At 38.3% G+C, this 21,754-nt stretch overlaps 1 protein-coding gene across 1 annotated transcript; it reads left to right on the top strand.

Moving 5' to 3' along the window:
• Positions 1–14,167: 14,167 nt before the first annotated feature.
• On the top strand, positions 14,168–18,283 carry LOC119859025 (deleted in malignant brain tumors 1 protein-like). Its single transcript, XM_038410626.2, has 3 exons — positions 14,168–14,176; positions 17,414–17,802; positions 17,971–18,283. The coding sequence occupies exons 1-3, from the start codon at positions 14,168–14,170 to the stop codon at positions 18,281–18,283; spliced, it is 711 nt and encodes a 236-aa protein (XP_038266554.2).
• Positions 18,284–21,754: the final 3,471 nt, after the last annotated feature.

Raw genomic sequence — 21,754 nt, 5'->3', positions numbered from 1 at the left:
TATCCATCTCTATCCAGCACCCTCTGGATAATCTAGCAAATGTCTAGGCTGGCAGTTATCCACATGTGCAACTCACATTTGAGGCAATAGGAGTACTGAGTATGGAAAGCCTGCAAGACAGAGTTTGGAAATCCAAGGCTCCTTTAGCTATAGGCAAGCGAGGCAGCTGACTTGGTGACAGCTTTCCAGGCAGCTAACTAGAGCAGCAGGTTTTAACTTGGTGAGAGGGGAGGCTGGACCAAACCCGAGCAGCATTGTGAACCCACGTGCCAGGTTGCAACAACACATACTCAGATTTGGCCTGGCCATCCGCTGTCATGACGGAAGGGTGACAAGGCCAAATTTGAGTGAGGTGGGGTGATATCACATTGAAGTGTTGCCTACCACAGCCAAATTTCTTGAGCAACCTTTGTTGGTAATATGAGGCACGGTGAAAACAATTTTACCATGGATTCTTTCCACAAACATTTTGTTTGCAATTTTCAGCAATCTCTGCTGTATGTTTAAACTCTAATTTTGCAACTAAACCTTCAGTACTTATGTAACTCCCTTGCCCAGTTATGTTACAGCATAACAGAACTGGTTTCAGAGTAGCAGCCATGTTAGTCTGTATTCGCAAAAAGAAAAAGAGTACTTGTGGCACCTTAGAGACTAACAAATTTATTTGAGCATAAGCTTTCGTGAGCTACAGTTCACTTCATTGGATGCATTCAGTGTATGTGTCAGATTCAGTTAAGAGAATGCACTGTTAATTACAAACAAACTTATCAGCAGAGTTCTGCAAATGGTAACTACTTAAATCTTTAAGAAGTAGAATATTCAAGGGTATATCAAGTGCTTGGGTTTGGTGAGCAGAAGAACTAAAATACGGTCAGGACACTACAGTGATGGATATTATAAATGTATATTTAATAATCAAAATAAAGTTGTGGGAATAGTTTTGAGACAGAAAGATAAAATCTGATATTTTAAAATTAAATAAGCTTGCATTAAAAGAACCTTATTAAGGTTGTCAAGTCAAGCATTCAAAAATTAGGAAATACCATAAGTGAGCTTGCCTGGGGAACACAAATTCAGCCTTTTCTGCATGTGCATTATGATGCAGTCTTTAATTAGATGACCATATGCTATTTCCCCTCATTCCGTTAATGAACAGTTATTCAATATTTTTTGTATCATTCTCATTCAATATGTGGCCTCCATTCCTTTTTAATGCATGCCATACAAAGCTATTCATTTACTTGGGTGTTTCTATTGTGCGCTCTCTAGCAGGTGAGTACTTCAGAAATAAAAATGAAGCTGTATGATTAAATGGCATAATTAATCCTACATTATAGCTGGGCAACTGAGGCACAGCGAGATTAAGGCCAAAATTGTCAAGTTTCCACTAATTTCCAGTGCTCTACTTGATGTACCTAGAGCTTGATCTTTCCAGAGTATGTATCAATTTTATATTTTCCAAGCACAGCTTCAATTGAGTATGCTGCAGTATCTGCATACTAACAGGTACTCTGAACAGCCAGTGCATCCTGGTGGTTCATGAAACATGTTGGTATGCAGGTACTGTCTGGTCTCTGTGAAAGGGGGGTTCTTGTAATAGGGTGGTCTGCCTCTTTAAGGGGCTGGGGAGCAGCCAATCATGTTCAGAAGAGAAGCCTCACAGGCATGTGCTGGGAATCATCCAACCCAGCTGAGCAGTGTCAGGTGATGGTGTGATATTACTAGCTTGGGAGATATAGATTCCAAGGCCATCAGGAACCATGGTGGTCATCAAGTCTGGACTGCAAAAATACTTTTCTATAACAGCAGCAGAAGACTGCAAGAGGCCCTGACTGCTCAGCTGCTAGGGCAGAGACACCACAATTTGTGTTGGGAATAGGACTATTACTTTGTTTCCTTTTGTGTGGGTGGGTGTTGGACAACCACCAAAGCCCTGAGACAAAAGTTATAAACTGATCTGAGAGTAGCTGATTATTTTTCTTCAGGCTGGTGACTGAGTCCTGCAACCTACACTTCTTCTCCGAAATCTACCTACCCCTAAAAAAATTTTAAAAAAGAGAGTAGCATAAAAATGATGTGGAATTTCTTAAAGCTAGCTTTTTCTGGAGGAAGTAACTGAAATAAATGATAAGAAATCAAAGCAGCATTAAGGACACCTATATTGTTATCATGGTTTACCAGAACAGCTTGGCAGCAAAAGCTTTTATTAAAGGTGACCCATGTAACACTTCCTTTTAACTAATTTGATAGAGGAAAGATCAGATTTCAAGGGCTGCCTCTATATATTTTCAAGCAATGCGTATCTTAAAGTTCATTGCTTTTCTTGCACCGCTAAACCCAGTCAAAATGTATGACTCTGTGACTTTCGTTTGGCTGTTGCTTTTATATGCAGGTATTGTGTCTAAAATGTTCTGATTTCTCCCATTTTTTCTCCTTACCCATAAAAGGATGAAGACAAGTTTTCAGAGAGCTATTCAGGTAGAAAAGTTGGCAGCCTATACTGCTGAGAAAAACTATTACCTAAATTCCTGGAACTCTTTAGTTCAGTTAAACTATGGGCCTGATTCTAACTTCACACCATTGTCACTACATTAACTTCAGGGCAATTATTTCTGATTAACGTTGATGTCCTTGTGAGGAGAATCAGGTCCTGTGGTTTTGGTCTTTGCAACTAATGACATGGTTGTTGTTTAGTGCTTGTATAATGCTTTTCTTTTTCAATGTGCTTTATGAACAGATGTTTCATTATGTGTAGTGGTAATTGTGTCAGCCCCAGGATATTAGAGAAACAAGGTGGGTGAGGTAATATCTTTTATTGGACTAACATAAGAAGACCTCTGTGTGGCTTGAAAACTTCTCTCTCACCAACAGAAGTTGGTCCAATAAAAGATATTATCTCACCCGCCTCGTGTCTCAGATGTTACTTAAATGTTTTGGACCCAGTTCATTTGCTGTGTAAAGGGTGGTTAATGATTTTGGTGAAACGGAAGTGTAATTTGTACAATGCTGGTATTCATTGCTAGTATAACTGTTGTGTAATCCCCTTAGTCAAAGTTGAGGATAGAGCAGGCAGGGAAAGGGAGAGGTGAATGCAGAATAAAGGAGATGTTTCCACCCCTTCTGGCCATTGCAGTTATGCAGTGGTAATGAAAGATACCTTACTTTACTACTGTCTACCTTAACCTAGACCTCTTTCTCTCCTCCAAAATATGATAGAGAATTTGACATAAATCATGCTACAAACTAAATATGTATAATAGATGTTGCTTACTGTCCTGCATTTTATAGTCTTCTGTGTCTGATCTTTAACATCACAACTACTTGTTTTTGATACTGACTACCATACAACTTGTATCAATTTCCATTTTATACTGTATTGCTTTCCTTGGTAACAGATTGACAGTATCTAATGTGCTGCATGTTGCTGCATGAATACACTACACATAAATTGTAGGTGCTGTGAATTTCCCAACAAAATGATCTAACCAATTTTCTGAAGTGAACAGCAGCTTGAGGAAGAAAGGGTGTAACTCACTTACTACACTTTGGGCTTTATCAAATAACAGGTTGCTTAAATTTGTCCAGCTTCAGCTAAGGGCCCTAATGGCTACATTGTCCATTTGAATTGCTAAATGAAACCATGGTCTAAATCTTGCAGTCAAATGATAGCAGTGTAACACTGATACTAGTCAAAAGGCTGATTGATTTAAGCTTTTTGCGCACATCTATTCAGAAGTGATTAGAGTTATCACGTCATGAAATTGTACTTTTACTTGCTTATCTATTTATTCTGATTAGACCAAATCATTATGTCCTTCCTTACTCATTTATATATTCAGTGGAAGTTTTGACATCAATTCCAGAGTAAGGTCTGAGTAAAACTCAAGTAAAACATTAAGATTTGGACTCTTGTTTGATCTAATTTACAGTATTAAATCTATCTGAGATACCCTTCCAATCTAGTTAACCTATTCATCTATCCATTATATCTATGAGAATTTACAAAATTCCATTTTGCCTCTATCTTGCATAGAAAATGGTATTCAACCTTTTAATCTAATACCTTCCAAACCGAGTTACCTCCTTCCCGATGAGAAGTTCCCATTATTTGATTTTTCTTTTACTTTTTCTTATTAGAAGATGTTAATTTTCTCTACTGACTTTACTTCTGTTTGGTTTCTTGCAGAACGATAATGTATTTATGTTGCTGTGGCACATGGACATATGCTGTAAACTTTTAGAAAATGAGTAATGTTTTTAACAGTACTTAAATTTTCATGTAAATGTACTTACCTCACTAACGTTTTTCTTTAACAAGTGTATTAATCATTTATGTCTATGTACACATAATCTCCTTAGATTTTTATATTACTGTTCTACTACTTTCTCCCCACACTATCTATAATAAACTTGTAAGATATTATTTGGCTTTATGTTTCTATAATACTATATTATTCTAATGACTAAAGTTTAATGTTACTTTATTTAAAATACTGTGGGCCAGATTCACCAGCAAGCTCTGAATCACCAGAATGGCTTAAGGCAGCTGGGACATAGCAACATTTATGGTCTTTTGTATGTTGACTGCGTATGAACTGAAACTTAGATTTATATGTATGTATGTAACAGTTGTAATATGGCCCTCTTTCTGTGCAGCATATTCTGATGCACTCTTCTGTCTGTCTCTCTCTGTGTTTATCAAAGCAACTGGATCTCTTCTATATTTTTGAGCTTTTATTTGTTTAAAAATATCTTTGATAAATTTTATTTAATATGGCAATTGTCAAAAAGAGTGAGGTCCTTTCTAGTTTTGGATCTGACATGGAACCAAAACTGTATGGGCAGCTAACTCTCCTACCACAAAATACATGTAACTGCCATATGCCACCCTCTGACATCAATGGATGGGGGAAATTGATGGGGCTGATGGTAAAAGGGGTTCAATCCCGGTAGCAAGGGAGGGAGACACTGGCTGTCATAAATATAAAGGGAAGGGTAACCACCTTTCTGAAAACAGTGCTATAAAATCCCTCCTGGCCAGAAGCAAAACCCTTTCACCTGTAAAGGGTTAAAAAGCTAAGATAACCTCGCTGGTACCTGACCAAAATAACCAATGAGGAGACAAGATAGTTTCAAAGCTGTAGGGGGGCGGGGAACAAAGGGTCTGTCTGTCTGTGTGATGCTTTTGCCAGGACAGGGTCAGGAATGCTCTTCAAGTTAGTAAGTTAGTAAGTAATCTAGTTAGAAATGTGTTAGATTTCCTTTTGTTAAATGGCTGGTAAAATAGGTTGTGCTGAATTGAATGTATATTTCTGTTTTTGTCTTTTTGTAACTGTCTTTTTGTAACTTAAGGTTTTGCCTAGAGGGATTCTCTATGTTTTGAATCTGATTACCCTGTAAGGTATTTACCATCCTGATTTTACAGAGGTGATTCTTTTACTTTTTCTTTAATTAAAAATCTTCTTTTAAGATCCTGATTGCTTTTTCATTGTTCTTAAGATCCAAGGGTTTGGATCTGTGTTCACTTATGCAAATTGGTGAGGATTATTATCAAGCCTTCCCCAGGACAGGGGGTGTAGGGCTTGGGGGGATATTTTGGGGGGATGACATCTCCAAGTGGGCTCTTTCCCTGTTCTTTGTTTAAAACGATTGGTGGTGGCAGCATACGGTTCAAGGACAAGGCAAAGTTTGTACCTTGAGGAAGTTTTTAACCTAAGCTGGTAAGAATAAGCTTAGGGGGTCTTTCATGCAGGTCCCCACATCTGTACCCTAGAGTTCAGGGTAAAAGAGGGACAATCCCGGTAGCAAGGGAGGGAGACACTGGCCAAGGGACAATAGAGAATAAAATGAACAGTTCCCAGAGGTAAAAGACCTGGGATTTTGGTGGTGGGCATTGGGCTCATGCAATAGGGTCAGACCTTGTAGCCTTCGTGGGTTGAGGTCATCACCCTGCTGCACTCTCTCTCCTCTTCATGATGGGGAGAGTCCTAGAACTCTCAGAGAGCTGAGTCCTGCAGAGTAGGCTGAAGACAGCCACCCCATGTTATGGGTTATATGGTAAGGATCCCCATTGCCCTGCTGCTAGTTACGGATTCTATTGTAAGGAGCCCTGTAACCTCCACATTAGAACCAATTAAATGCCTGGTAGAGGAATAGGGTGATGGCCGGGTAGCACTCCAACTCTGCGTCAAAGTTTATAAAAGCTGTTGTCTGCCGCTTAATTCCATGCATGTGTCTGTTCTCATTTTGCCTCTTTGTGTCCTCATCAATGAACTCAGTGGGAAAGAATCAAAGTGAAGAGATTTGAAGTCAACTCCCTCCCACCTCCAATTCATTTTGAGATGCTGGGTTTGGTCTCTTTCTAATAAAAAACCCTTGTGAAATTACATTGCTCACAGATTTTGGTAATGCTACACTTCATAGGAATCAACACACTCAAATTGCACTTCCATTTAACAAAGGAGTTCTAAGTTTGCTTTTATCTTTTGTATTAACATCCTTTCTTTACTTGCTATTGTTGTGTGTGTTCTTCATGCTACTTATGTAATTCTACAGAGTGTATGTCAGACTGTGGAGGATACAGACTCAAAGCTCAATAGTATCTTGATTTAGTGGGGATTCTATTTAATTTTAACACCACTCTTGTTGTCTTTTTGCATGTATCAGCCTCTGAAGAAACCACTATGGAGTACACTATAAGTCGTCAGTCATGTCTATTTTACTTCATAACAGAGGGACTAATTCTGGGTGGTTCTGACAGTGTGGGAAACAGGTTCCCCATCATGGAAAAACGTTTGAGATATCAAAAAAAGTTCCTATCCTGGCTGACATGATGAAAAGTCAAAATGTCAAAAATGTTAGCAACAAAAAGTCCAAAATTGCTGTGTAGATGTTCGGGCTCAGGTTAGAGCCTGAGCTCTGACACCCTACCCCTATCCTGGAGCCCTGGCTCCAGCCCAAATCTGAGCTATACCACAATTTTACATCTCTGCAGCCTGACTCAGTTGACAAAGGCCAGCTGTGGGTGCTGAATTACAGTGTAGCCATACACTTCACACACATCACATTAGCTATGGTCACTTAGAGTAAGAGATGTGATTAAGGCAAAGCTAAAAGGTATTCCTTACATTGGTTTTTCTTGCTTTTTAAGCATTTATGTTGGCTACTTGTGGTCCTTAAATGCCACAATGTGTGTTTAATAAAGTTCTTATACAAAATATATATTCCCACCAAAAAAGTCCCCAAAACTTGGTAATTGTGGACATAGTTATTCTTATTTGTTACCGCCTTTGCCCTCCTCTAATTATCTCTGCTTTTTTTTACATCCGCTTGTTGCTGCTTATCTTAAATTAGACTCTCAGCAAGTTGCAGCACTGTAGTGTGTGTATGTATAATGGCTAGCCCTACAGGGCCCTCATCCTGCTCTGGGGGATTCTGTATGCTACAGTAATTCTAACACTATAACTAATCATTAGGTTTAAACTAGGGTTTGAGTTTGAGGCTGAAACAGGATTCAGATCTGAAACCCCACCTCTCAGTTAGAAGGACAGCAAATATAAGGCTTTGGCCAATCAGCATTCTAGAACTTCATAAAGGTTCATGAGTTCCTGTTTTCAAAAGTAGAAATTTTTAAAGAAATGAATAAAATCAAATGGTATTTTTATTTCATAAAACCTGCTCCATTTCCCTTTTCCTACCTATTCATATAGTTCCTCCAGGTATTCCTCCAGTAAATCTCGGGTCAGATTTAGTTGTACTAACGGCTAATTTCAGTGCCAGTCTGGCTCCATTGTACTGTAGGTAGCATTCATCCTTCTAGAAGGACCGTGGGTGGTACCACCATTGTCCATTGGAGGACAGCTCCAAAAACTCCTCTGTTGAAGTGCCATTTGTCAAGATTGCCAAAGTGATGTGCTGAATCCAGAGCATTCTATGGGCACTTCAGTCACTCCTATGCCACATAGAGCACAACCATGTGTGGTGTTTACTGCTCTCCAAGATGATCCCCAAAGGCCTGGTTGTGTATGTGTTTCCTCACAGATACATGTGTACAGGACATGGTACTGCTGATATCTTTGCGCTTTTGTTCCAGTGGAATTTGTGCAGATCTTGAAAAGAATCAGATCACAGATCACTGCAGTTCTTAGATCACACCACTTTATCTTGCTTCCTTTTTTAATAAGTGAAATAATTTTGTGCCTGTCACACTGCAGCTGAAGCCCCCATTTTGCTAAAAATCAATGAGGAATTATTATAGAAGGGAACAGTTTTACTTGACTATTAATATTAACCTTTTTATGTGAACAGCTCTACCAGAAAATACAACACGGGTAGAACGTATTACATATGGTAAATTGCATATCCTTGGCTTTTTAATAGAGAGATAAATCTTGAGCGCCCTGGGCAGCTACTGAGCTTCTGCAGTGCCCACCATAAACACTGAAAAGGAGCAGGAAATGCTCAGGATTTGGCCGGCAATATCTTTCTTCAATACTTTGAAAAATGGTCAAGCCAGCTCAAAACAAAAGGGAATTGACTCTCTTTTGTCTCTCAAACGGCAAATGGAACTCTGAGTACAAAAAAGTTCAGTTAATGTAAGAACAGGAATACAAATAGATTATGTCTCTGTACTTTTTTGGTTTGGGTGAGTGTCAAAGATAAAATACCAAAGTACCAAATGAGAAGGATGTTATTTATTTGCAGTATTTCCACCCCAAACAAACCAGGAAAAACTGGATTTTTGTCCCAGTGTTCAGAAATACATAGATCCAAATTGTAATCTGGGCAAATTGTTAAATGAAATTGGCTCATTGAATTCAACAGATGGTAGGGTGTTCGGGTCTGTGATTTTCTTTTGGGTTCACCTGTGGAAAATAGATTCAGAATTTTAAAACAAAATTGAAATCAGCTTTGTTTTACGTTCTCTCATTTTATGTTCTCCAATAGCAGATCAGTGTGGTGGCTTCCTCTCAAATCCATCTGGGTCACTTTCTAGCCCGTATTACCCTGGAAACGGTCTCATCATACAGTGTGTCTGGTAAATACAAATAGAATATAATCGCATAGTACTAGTCTTCTCTTATGTTAGGTAAGTATGAGGAATTACCAGCATCTTAGCCTTCTGAGAACACTTATTTTATTCATGTATCTAGGATTTTGGAATTGCTGGAAATTTCTAAGACAGCAACTGCTTCGAGTCCATTTTTGTTGCACTCAGAGGAGATGGTATGGGCTGGTAGGCTTGTGTGGGGTGCTGCGGGTGGTGAAGAGAGAAATATTCTCACACTCCTAGAGGCAGAAAGTTTTTTGGGTTGGAAAAGCTGGTCCCATGCTAAAAAGTCCTTTCACAATGAGATGGGCAGTGATGGATAGCAACATTAGAGTGCTGCCCTCTGCCCCTTCTTTGGACTTGGTCTCTTACTGTAGTCATCCTCAAGGAGCTTGGAGTCCGTTGGCAGGCTGTGTGTAGAGCTGAGTGAGCTATTTTGGAAAAGTAGCTTATTGGCTGAGAAATGCAATTTAATTTATTTTTACCTGAAACTATTTGTGAATTTGACACACATTCAAGTAATATTTTCAGGGGAAAAAAAACCTTTTTGGGCCTAGGTTCACAAGTGGATTTAGGTGCCATTCACAAAACAGTTGGAGGTGGTGGTGGCCCCAAGGTAACTTTTACCCCAGTAATTAGGGCACTCACCTGGGATGTGGGAGACTCAGGTTCAGTTCCCTCCTCTGCCTGATGTGCCCCAGGAATTTGAACTTAGGTCTTCCACCTTCAAGAAGAGTTTTCTAACCATGTAGCTAATCTTTGAGTACAAAGGGGCAGGGGGCATCATCTGTTCCTCTTTTCTGAATGTATCTCTTCATTTCCTCCATTTGTATTTTAAAAGAAAGTGTAGATAAATAAGGGGTGTTCATGCCCATCAAAGGATGTGGTGACTTATATGTAGGCCCAAAGTTGAGGAGTAAATCCACTAAACAGGGACACCATTATTTTCCTATTCAATTCTAGCTCCACTTTCTAGCTGTGTCAGAACTTATCTTCCTCCAGTGTGATCTTGTTAGTTTGATTTCCATAAAGTTAGGATTGTTGTCCATTTTTCTCAGTAAGGTTTTTTCCCCCCTCATTGGCTTGACTTCAAAGCCATACTTTTTGTATAATGCTGTAGTGCAGAAATTTCATAAAATGTTCTTAAGGACTGTATAGATTATTGCTAATACTGAAGTTTGTATCAAATTTTACTGTTTACTTTTTACATTTAAGAGTCTTCTACAGCTGCACTGATGACGCCAGGTGAAACATTTTCATTTCACAATGTAAAACTATGTACTATTGTAACTATGCAATGCTGTTGGTACTTCTGGGATTTCATGGTTATATCTTTGTTCAGACTCTTTTTCCTTTTTAAATTTAGGGCAGCATTTAATTTTGCCCAAGGGATTTATCTCCTCCCTATCATTTATTTCCCTTTGAATTTGTATGCATGAAAAGGAGGCTATAGTCCCGTAAATCCTAACCATATTTCCTTTTCCCTATGAGTGCAAGAGAGAATCTTAAATCAATTAATTGTTTCAAACTTCCTGCCATTTCTCTTGGATCATCAAGCACTGTCTCTATAGAGGAAATGATTGTTCACCCAGCCTTTCACTTGGCCTCAGGAGCAGTCTTGGGAACAAAGATGAAATTTTTGGATGAGAGAGAGGTGGAGAGGAAATGCTATGTTGTTATACTTCCATGCACCTCGCATTCTGAGAGTGGGGTTCCTTTATATGTGATTGGAATCTGGCTTGGAACCACATCTGTATTTGGTTTGCAATCATAGTAAGACCCGCAAGGGTTGTCTTCTGAAAGCATGGTTGTTCATGATTTGTTTTGGTGAGATTTTATTTCATTTTTGAAATCACAGATGGAAATTCTCACATTTTCACTCAGACTCAAGGAAAGAGCCTATATTACACCAAAATATTAGTGTGTATTAACTAAAGAGAGAGGCCAAGGAAGGGGGGGTGTTTTGTATCTGGATTCCAATTAGCTTTGGTTTGGTGATCGTGCTCATGAACTATGCTAAGAGAGTAGTTTACAGTTTTATTTAACAAAGATGGTTGCTAATTTTGCTTCTTTTTGTTTTGTGGATACAGCTCTTCCAAGTACTTCACCAACCACTATAAATTGTAAGTCAGGTGTTATATTGGCTTTACTGTTTTTTTCCTGAAGTCTGTGTTAAGTGTCCAAACTTTAACTGTGTCTCAAACTCTTTTGAGCAGCCACTGGTTGTATATCGCATCTCTCCAACACACTTAGCTCTGCTAGGGAGACTCCTAGATGAGATCTTCCTTTTCTTTACATGACTACTCTACTTGCATTTTTACATCTACTGTGGCATTCCAATCCCATTGTATTAGGCTCCAGGTTGCCTACACTGTGTTAATTATCACAAGCTCTGGAGGCTGATATGCCTCAGACTGAGCTGTGAGCCCAAGCCCATCAAATGCAAAATGGAATCATCTGGGGCCCAGCTGAGAGACAAGGGACTCTACGAGAGGTGTATAAAGGTGTAAGGGAAACCAGTAGAGGAAATGACAGCAGTGTAGAGTGGATTTCTGTATGTGAAGGTTTAAGGAGGGAGCTAGAGGTCTGTGAGGAGGGAGCCATGAACACATTTGGTGTCATCTTAGTAAAGAGTAGCACAGCCTGATTAGGTAGATTCTCTTAAACCAAACTTTCCTGATCCTTCTTGTGTATTTACCTCTTATTGACCTTGTGTATATACCTTTTTGCAGTATAAGCATGCAACCCTTAGTTGAAATGTGCTCTGAGAGATTTAAATTATTGATGGGCAAACTTGCTTGTACAAAGTGCATTTTCATTTATGTGGAGGTGCTGTGCAAAATCAGATTTATTTTATGCATTCCTGTGATCATGCAGAAACTGATGTTGAGGAGCGCAGAATTAATGTCTGGTCTAGAACCTTAACCCTCATTTGGGGGATGTGGTGCATCTTGCGCAGGGCCAAGCTGCAAGCAAATTGCCCTGAAGGGGGCAGCTAGGGATTTCCCTGGCCCAGTAACACCTGGCTAGCACAAAACCACCATAATGCTCTACTCCACTCATTCATGGTTCTGGTGTAGAAGGTGTGATGGGAGAGACTAGAAGAGGCAAGGCCAGAATGCACTGTGCTCTGGCAATCCTCACCCACATAATGGCTCCTATGGGTTATTACAAGCCGGTGGAAGTTTAAGTGGCCCTTAGGCTTCTGCAACTTGTGCCAAGGCATGTATGGCTACCTCTTCTCTTCCCCCAGCAGCTGCATTGAGACATCTTCTGGATAAACAGATTAAATATCTTCACCAGAAATAAAAACCAAAAGGAATTCTAAAATATACTGGCTTTTGTTCCTCTTAGCAATAAATGGCTCATGTGGTGGCTACCTTTCCACAGCTTCTGGATCATTCTCTAGTCCATTCTTTCCTGGAAACTATCCAGTGAACGTACAATGTGTCTGGAGAATAGAAGTCAAGAACAATTATTATATCAGACTCATCTTTAAGCATCTTGAGTAAGTAAAATATTAGGTATTGAACTGCAGTTTAGCCTTCAGAGGATTTGATATAAAGTGATGACTTCCACTTTCCATATTTGTTTGGCCTTTTTTTTTTAAGATTTTGATCTTGCATAGAAGAGCCTCATAATCTTACTGACCTCTTTAAACTATTTGATTTTAAGTTTTGAAAGATGTTCCATTGCTTATGTTTCTTATGAAGTTTATTTTATTTCATAATTAAAGTCTCCGATCAACCAAATACAGTAGAAGGTCTGATCTGGCAATCTAGTAGCTGACCAACTTACTACCACGCAACAGTCTCATTTGGTCCTTTTGTTTCTTCGATAGCTAGCACTGGAAATGCTCCTGAGACAGCCTACCTCTCTCTGGATCTTATCAAGCAAAGCATTTAAGCGCGTCGTATTCTATGGGACTACTCTGGTGTTTAAAATTAAACACATGCTTAAGTACCTTGACAGTTCTGGGCCTCTGTAGGCAAGCCATATGTCTCATTTCTGGAGCACCACTGAACTGGAACTGTTAGCCAACTTTCCTTGACTGGAAGAACCTTTGTTTGGCATGAACACTTGATGGTGAAGGGAGTCAGGCTAAAGCAAGTGGGGAGATCTTTGGAGTCATCAAAAGGTTGGAATAGCTCACAAGGCAGGGGGAACCATAGTTTTGTTTTTCTTTAAAAAAAGAACTAGAAAAATCTGTTTTAATGTTAGCCAAGCACAGATTCAATGTTTTTACTATCTTTAACTCAGCTAATATGCTGTGTTCATTGTACAGTCCTACAAGTTGTACGGGTATTTTTGGAAGAATAAATAAATGTTAGCTACTGTAGCATTGAAGTGACATGGTTTTGTGGTTGAATCCAAACTTGATCTATGTGAGAGAAAGAGTTTTCGTTCAGAAAATGCCAGCCCTATAAAACAAGACAATAGTTTGTGAATAAGCTTCATTGTCTACTGCTTGATCTTTATAGTCCCTGTTCTGTAAGTGAGTCTTCAGACTCTGTAGCTGTCAGTCCAACACCTTCCACAAACAATGCAATCACATTTAAAAACACATTTTTAAAAGGAAAAAGAATATATACACACACCTTTGACTTATGTCAAACGTTCCTCTCCAGATCTCAGTTTGTCTCCATTGCATAGCACTCTGTGAGGAATATACAACAGAGATCTAAATGGCAGTTCTGAGAGGAGAATTTTGCCATAGATTTGCATTAGTTCACCAAATCATTTGCTAGCCCAATAGTGTTAACGCTATTATATATTAGTTTAGTACTAGGTTCCCTCTGAAGTCAACAGGAATCAGTTTGTTCCAACCGCATTTCACTCATTTTGAAAACTGTTATTTTCTAACTCTAATATTACTTTAGAGTAACACATAATAACTTTATCTCCACAGGCTAGAAGTTTCATATAATTGTGCTTATGACTTTGTTGAAGTCTATGATGGTCCTCTGAATACATCTCCTCTACTTGGGAGGATTTCTGATGGTTCAAATTACACATTTACATCATCTTCAAATACAATGACTGTTCTGTTTTCAAGTGACTTTAGTTATACAAGAAGTGGATTCAGTGCTTACTATGATTCATTTCCAGAAAAGAGCAATGATACAGGTAAGCTTGCCTTAAATATAGCAATGTGCCCATTGGTAAGGTAACAATAAGGGCCTAATCAAGCCAGGGAAGTCAATGGAAAGACTCCCATTCATTTAGTGGATATTAGATCAGGCTAAATTTGATATCTTGCAGTGTTGTAGCTATGTTGGTTCCAGGATATTAGAGAGACAAGGTAGGTAAAGTAATATCTTTTATTGGACCGATTTCTGCTGGTGGAAGACAAGGTTTTGAGCTTACCCAGAGGTTTTAAGTCAGGAACTAGTCAATTTTTAATTATAGTAATGTTTGGATACATATATAAAATTAATATTAACCTTTCCTTCTGTCTCATCATTTAGCACTGTCATGTTCTGGACAATATATGCGTGCAGTCATTAACAGAACCTATCTGCAATCATTGGGCTACAATGCTTGGGATGTTTATCTGAACGACTCGTCCTGTGGGCCATAACAGATCATGGAAAACTATGTTATATTCAACATACCTTTTACTGGATGTGATACAATAAGACAGGTGAGAAATTTACTTTTTATTCATGTGTCACTTTTGCATGTGAACACACCTTTAGTTGAACAAAGCAATTTAAATTATTTTTGGGAAAAAATGATCAGTCAAACCATTTGCTTTAAAAGATACAGAAATATTTGTTTAAAAGTGCCCATCCTATGTTTGAAGTGATTAGTTTGTTTGTTGTGCATGAGTTTGTCTAACCACCTTACTGACAATTAGGAGCCCTGACTTTAAAAAAGAAAATCCTGAGGGGAAATTACAATAAACACAGAACCCTGTCACTTCATATTTATCAGGATGACTCAAGGTGTTGGTAGCATGGATGGCTGAAGAGCCTTTAACCTCTTGGTCACATTTGTGAATGTTGCCCAGGTCAGTGGTGACTGGAAAAACTCCATGTGGTAGTGTCATAGGGTGTGCCCTCAGCTACCCGATGCATTGCCCGGCCTGTTTGCATGGTCTTTTATTCATGCTATACATACAATGTGTATCTTTAGATTCACAGCACAGCAGAACATAATATAAGCATGTGTCAGGAAGAGTCTTCCATCCAACTTTCTCTACCTCACCGCTAACTCTTTGAGCTCCCCACTTCCTGTTCCTGCCAATTATGTATCATCCTTTACTGAGCTAATTACCCAGATAGCCCAGTCATTGCCCCCAAGTGTCAATCTCCACCATAATATGTAAATTGCCTCCAATTAAGCCTATCATCTTCTTTGTTAGGCAATTAGCTACAAGATCATCGTGCTACAGCTAAGGCTATGTCTATACTACGCACCTTTTAGTAACACATCTGTGCCGCTACAGCCATGCCACTAAAAGGTGTTCAGTGTAGCCGCTCTTTATTGGCAGGAAAGAGAGCTCTCCTGCCAACAAAATAAATCCACCCCCAACAAGAGGTAGTAACTTTGTTGGCAGGAGAGCTCTCCTGCCAACAAAGCACTGTCCACACTGGCACTTTTCGTCCGTAAAACTTTTGTCATTTGGGGGTGGGGGTGGATTCTCATATCCCTGAATGACAAAAGTTTTACCAAAGAAAGTGCAGTGTAGACAAAGCCTAGCACTCTGTCACAGGTAGACGGTGGACAAAATCCCCTTGAATTTTAGGGGAGAGGGTAATATTTGAATCCCTAAACCCTACCTCTTTCTTTTACAAGCCCTGGAGAAGATGTACAACCAGAAGGGACTGATTCTTTGGTTCTGTTTCAGATGTGGCCAAAATCTGTCAAGAGCAGCCGAAGGGGAAGAAATCTACCTCTTATCCCTAAAAGTGGCCCTTCTTGTGTCAGGGTTGAGACCTCACTGTAGAGATTGGGGGAAATCAGCTATTATTCTATGGATAAACAGAATAGCTTAAACTCCAGGACTTTCAGTTGGTATCTCTCACGAGCAACAAATTCATTCTAAAATCAAAAAATGTAAAGAACACTTTGATTAAATATGTACATCCTGGCCATGGACCACTAAGGTGTGCAAATGTAATTCATCATGTACGTAGTTTACAAACAATTGCAGAAGAGGCATTCATTGAGCAGCAGGTGCTAATACAGAAATTGAGCAAAACGAACAATGTTTCTTTTCTTATGTCATTTTGATAAAGCACCTACATTAATTAACCATCGGAAGTATACACTGAATAGTTAGAATACTATTATATAAAAACAGATAGTGGCCTGAACAAAAATCCCTGTAATTTGGGTGCTGAAGATAAACCCAAACTTTGTCAATAGGCTCTGTCTTTATAATGGACTGAACAAAACCCCTATATCTGAACTATCATAGACTTTGGGATGTCTGAAAGTCTGATCCAGAACTGACTTTCACAGCATGAACTGATCTCTAATAAAATAAATAGATAGAGAAACAAAGTCCAATGAATTTATAAAAGTGCCTCCAGAGAACAGGTTTTATGCTAGCTCTAGGAGTCCTGCTACATCTTGTCTTAAAAGTGAATTTATGGCTCTTGCTCTTCAGGTTAGTGACAAACTAGATGTGTTCCAGAGCACTTGTATCGCCTTGAAAGGTAGTCACTTGTTAAACCCTGCTGGTGAGGTTTAGGGTGATCACCAATAGTGTTATGCCAAACCACAAAATACATATTAATCAAAAATGTGCAAACTCCCCATTCTCCTGGAATATAGGAGGAATTGGGCAAGAAAGAAGCAGTGCTGTTTTGACAAGAGATTCCAATCAGTGGACTAAATTGTGCATTTTACTAGGGACTAATTTTTGCAGTGGGCTGTTTATGTCAGAACCAAATTAAAAGTGCAACATCAATTTGAAAATCCTGTTGGAAAATTTTATACCTAATATGTTACAAGTGATACCTGAGATTATGCAAATGGGGTGGGCGGGAATACATCTATTTTTTCAGCTTCTTTGCTTTCTGCATTGGGCAGAATTTTGTGAATAATCAATGTTCCGTACATAGTTGGTCAGTTTCACCTTTTCTGAAAAGACCATAAACATCAACAGAAAAGCAGAAAAACTCTTCTAATATTTTTAAGTAGTTAGAACCAAAACTAAAAACTAATATTCCCCCCCCCCCCCGAACATACTATTTAAACAGTGTTCTTTGGGAAATTAGATTTTTTTTTAAATTAGCTAGTTTTTTAAAGCCTCAAGTTGACAGTGTCTTTTTACATAGTCAACTATTTCAACTTCAATATTTTGATAAAATATATTCGTGAACCACATTTTATTCTCTCATATTTTCACAGGTGAAAAATAACACTATCACGTATTCCAATGTAATCGGAACATCTCCTTCTGGTTATATTATCACAAGGAAAAACAACTTTCAGTTTCACGTTACCTGCAAAATGAATCAGGACACAATGGTAGAAATAATGTATGTTGCCAAAGGTGATATTGACATAAGTGAAACCCAGCATGGCAGATATGACGTGAATATTTCATTTTATGAATCATCAAATTTCTCAAATCCAGTTTACAATTCCCCATACTATGTTGACCTAAACCAGGATTTATTCCTTCAAGCCACTCTCTACAGTTCCGATTCAAACCTGGTGATGTTTACAGACATGTGCATGGCATCTCCATATTCTGATGACTTCACAAACCTGACTTATGTTTTAATCAAGAATGAGTAAGGACTTTTAGTTATAAAGAAGTTATACCTAAAGTTATACGTGTATCATTCTTTCTGCTTTTATTGCTTGCATTGCAGCAGTAAAGCAGACACATTTACTCTGATTCCTCAGTGTTTGTTAGTAGAGCAATTCTGATTTATTTTGTTTTTGTTTTTTCATTACAGATGTATAAGAGATTCCACCTACAGCTCATACTATTCATCAATGGGATACATTGTTCGTTTCAAATTCAATGCCTTCAAGTTTCTCAACAGACATGCTTCCATTTACTTGCAGTGCAAGATAGTTGTATGCAGAGCATATGATTATTATTCTCGGTGCTGTCAGGGATGTTTAGCGAGGCGCAAGAGGGATACAAGTCCTTACCAGGAAAAAATGGATGTTGTTGTGGGTCCAGTCCAGCATAAAAAAGAAACCAATGAGCACAGAAAATCTGGTAATTTATTTTATGGCCTTTTCTCTTGCTGTATCTGTTAAGTATAATTTTACAATATCCTTTAAGTATCACATTTATGTATGTCATATTCTTTGCCTACTTCCTTATCATGAATTCTAAACAGGAGTGTGCTAAGGGACAAAAATGAATGCAATTTAATGGCAACAAGGAGTTAATTATAAAAGTATCCAGAAATTTTTCAAGCCTCAGTTATTCCCCCCAAAAAATCTCCACCCTATTGTCAATTTATGTCATAAAATGATTACACAAGATAATCTGCTTTCCTTTATAATGCCTTCTCTAAACAAATCTGTAATGTTTACTTTTTCCTTCTTCAAATCTCTCTTCAAGACCCACTTCTGCTTTGACGGTTAAAAAACCCCAGCCAACTAGTGTTCTCTGGCCTTGCTAATATTTATTGATAAACTTAAATTCAAATTATTTAGAAACATCATCTTAGCTCACCTACTTAACTGCAGTTTGTATTGCTTTCACCCTGGTCTCTCACTCTCTCCTTTTCTTCTGTTTGTTACTCACTTGTTACATTTTGTTTCACATTAGATTATTAGCTTTTTGGGTCAGAGGCCTTATCTTCCTAGTGTTTGCATAGTGCATAGCATAATGAGAACCCAGTCCTAAATGGAGCTGTAATGCAACTAATAATGGAAATCATCATCATTATAAACGTTAATGGACTTGTTTACAGACATACTCATGATTACAGAAAATAATGGTGTACTGATCTTTTACTAAAAAAGAAAAGGAGTACTTGTGGCACCTTAGAGACTAACAAATTTATTAGAGCATAAGCTTTCGTGAGCTACAGCTCACTTCATCGGATGCATTTGGTGGAGCTGTAGCTCACGAAAGCTTATGCTCTAATAAATTTGTTAGTCTCTAAGGTGCCACAAGTACTCCTTTTCTTTTTGCGAATACAGACTAACACGGCTGCTACTCTGAAACCTGTGATCTTTTACTGTAGAATAAGAGCGAATGCTTGACTTACGGGGAAACAAATGTCTCAGAGTTACAAGGTTACAAGGCATTTCATTTCACTTTCACAGATGCTAGTTCAAATTTACTCTGAACCTCTAGCTCCTGAAAGCTGTTACCGTTTGATTGCTGGTCAATGGGCTGTGTAAAATAAATTGGTGGTCTCAGGTCTGGGTAATTACATTACAAACACCATCAACAATTGGAACTTTTGTGATAGTCATCAGAGACCTCATGATGCTAATGAGCATAGACTTAGCTATCCTCCTACCCCTGCAGCTGGTTGATGGTCTTCCACATCATGGTTGAGACACACTGACAAAGCAGTGTGAGATATTGGCATTGCTGCTGTTTTGTGTTGCACCTAAGCAAAAGATGTTAAACTCCAGACTTCTCTATTCTCTATTTTTAACATATGCTGCATTTGATTGTGCTATTTTACTTTAACAAACATTAAACAATTTGCACTTGTTTTCAAAATTAAATTTATCAGTATGGCACTTTTGGTCAGACTATTATGATTCTAAATGGCAATGAACTTTTTACCTTTAAATCTCTATGGTGTCCTTTATGCTCTATCGCTCTGGCAACGCCTATTTATTTACTGGAAAAAACTGTAAGATTAAGTCAGATAAACTCTCTCTTATTTACAGATCCATACAAGAGAGAGTTTCTGGAAAAAGATGACATACACAGCCCATTTGTTGTTGCCACTTTGCTCTTGGCAGGAGTTGTTTTGGTTCTCACTGGTGCCCTTTTGTGAAGTAAACTGAGAAGGAGAACTGAGTATCAGATACTGTGAGAGAATACCACAAAGCATCACTTGAGGTGACTCAGCCTCATTCTTTCATGAATGTATTCAATGTTGAACATTTGCACAATGATTTAATAGGTAACATAGTAAATTAAAAAAGGAAAGTACTTGGCTTTCAAAGGTCAACAATAAATGTACAGAACATACTCTAATATACAGAGATGTGTTCCACTAAACCTGATTTGGATGCACTTTAAATGAAGAGTCTCAAATAGGGCTTGAGGAAAATAAATCTTTTGTTTTGTGTGTGCAAACGTGCACATGCACCAATTTTACCTGCAATATCTTGCCTTCATACACACAAATGGACATTGATATGTTCAAAGTGGGTAACTGTGCAGGCAGTAGATGGATACACAATTATTTGATTCTCGCAACATTTGGTGATTTCCTACCAGGTTTACTGCATTGTATTTTGGCTACAGTAATCAGTCGGGATATATTTGGGAAGGTTTTGATTAGGTCAGTTGTAGAGAAAAGATAGGTGTGAAACTCCGATCGGGACATTGGGGTGCTGAGTTCCGTGGATTCAGGTTGGGTCCATCTTTGCATTTAACTAGGACAAATAAGTGTATTTCTCTGTAAGTAACATGAAAATTCTTGCTCTTGTTAATTTAGTAAACAGTTAATTATTAAAGTGATACATCTTGAAATCCAACACTTGTTTAGCATAGGGAGTATATTAAGTTTTTATTATACCTAATTAAATTTATTATACCGAAATAATCAATCAGTATAAATAGTTTAAAATATAATAAATGTACTTAGGAAGTAATTACAAATAAAAGTTTATATGAGTGTATTTTGTTTCTGATTAAGATGCAAAACTGACATCAAATAAAATGCTAAAACTCTGTCAATGAACTGCGTGTTTATTTTTTACCCTAGATAGGGAAAGCATGGCATTAGACATGATTGCATCTCATTTCTTTTTAGGCTAAATCTGCACTCCACACCTAAGCCATCCACAAATCAGTCTGACTCAGTCCGCGAGCAATCAAGCCCTGGATCCTAGGACACTGCTAGGGGGTTGGGAGAGGGCCCGAGTCCCATTTTGACTCTAGTCCAAGCCCTGTCATTTTGCAGAGTGGATTCATGTCAAAAGGTCTGCGTAGTCCAGTATGGATGCATTGGCACTGCTGTGAGACCTGAGTCCATCAGTTGTAAACCTAGGTTTATGATGCAGTATGGATGCTCAAGCTCTGGCTTAGTTTACAGACATGTATATACATTTTATTAATGTGAATTTATAGCTACTTTTCTACCACTAATCCCCACCTAGGTGCAATAATCTAGTATCTAATAAATGTAAAAAAAAATAGGTAAAACATTCAAGTTATAGATCTGCTTTGAATAGAGGAAAACCACTCCCACAAGGGCACTGTTCTCTCTTGCCTCTACATCCAGCTATGGTCTGACATTTTTATTTCTCATGGTCTCATTTAGGCCCTGATTTCTATAGGGTTACTCTTGTATGTAAACGTTTGCAAAAGGAGCCTAAAACTGTAGGATCCTCTGATCTGGGGCCTTGTTAGTTTATATGCCTGTAAAGCACAATCCACAATAACAAATGACTAATTCCTTCAGCCTTTACTTGAAAGCTCTTCAGATCAGTTTTTCATGCAGAATGACCCAACATTTTAAATAAAGAGTTCATTGATGCTTATTATGAAAAATCCTATGCTCCAACTTCCCACACTATGAA

This window comes from Dermochelys coriacea, chromosome 7, assembly GCF_009764565.3.
Source record: "Dermochelys coriacea isolate rDerCor1 chromosome 7, rDerCor1.pri.v4, whole genome shotgun sequence".
In the NCBI taxonomy this organism is placed as follows: domain Eukaryota; kingdom Metazoa; phylum Chordata; order Testudines; family Dermochelyidae; genus Dermochelys; species Dermochelys coriacea.
This window is presented reverse-complemented; position numbering and strand designations above follow the sequence as displayed.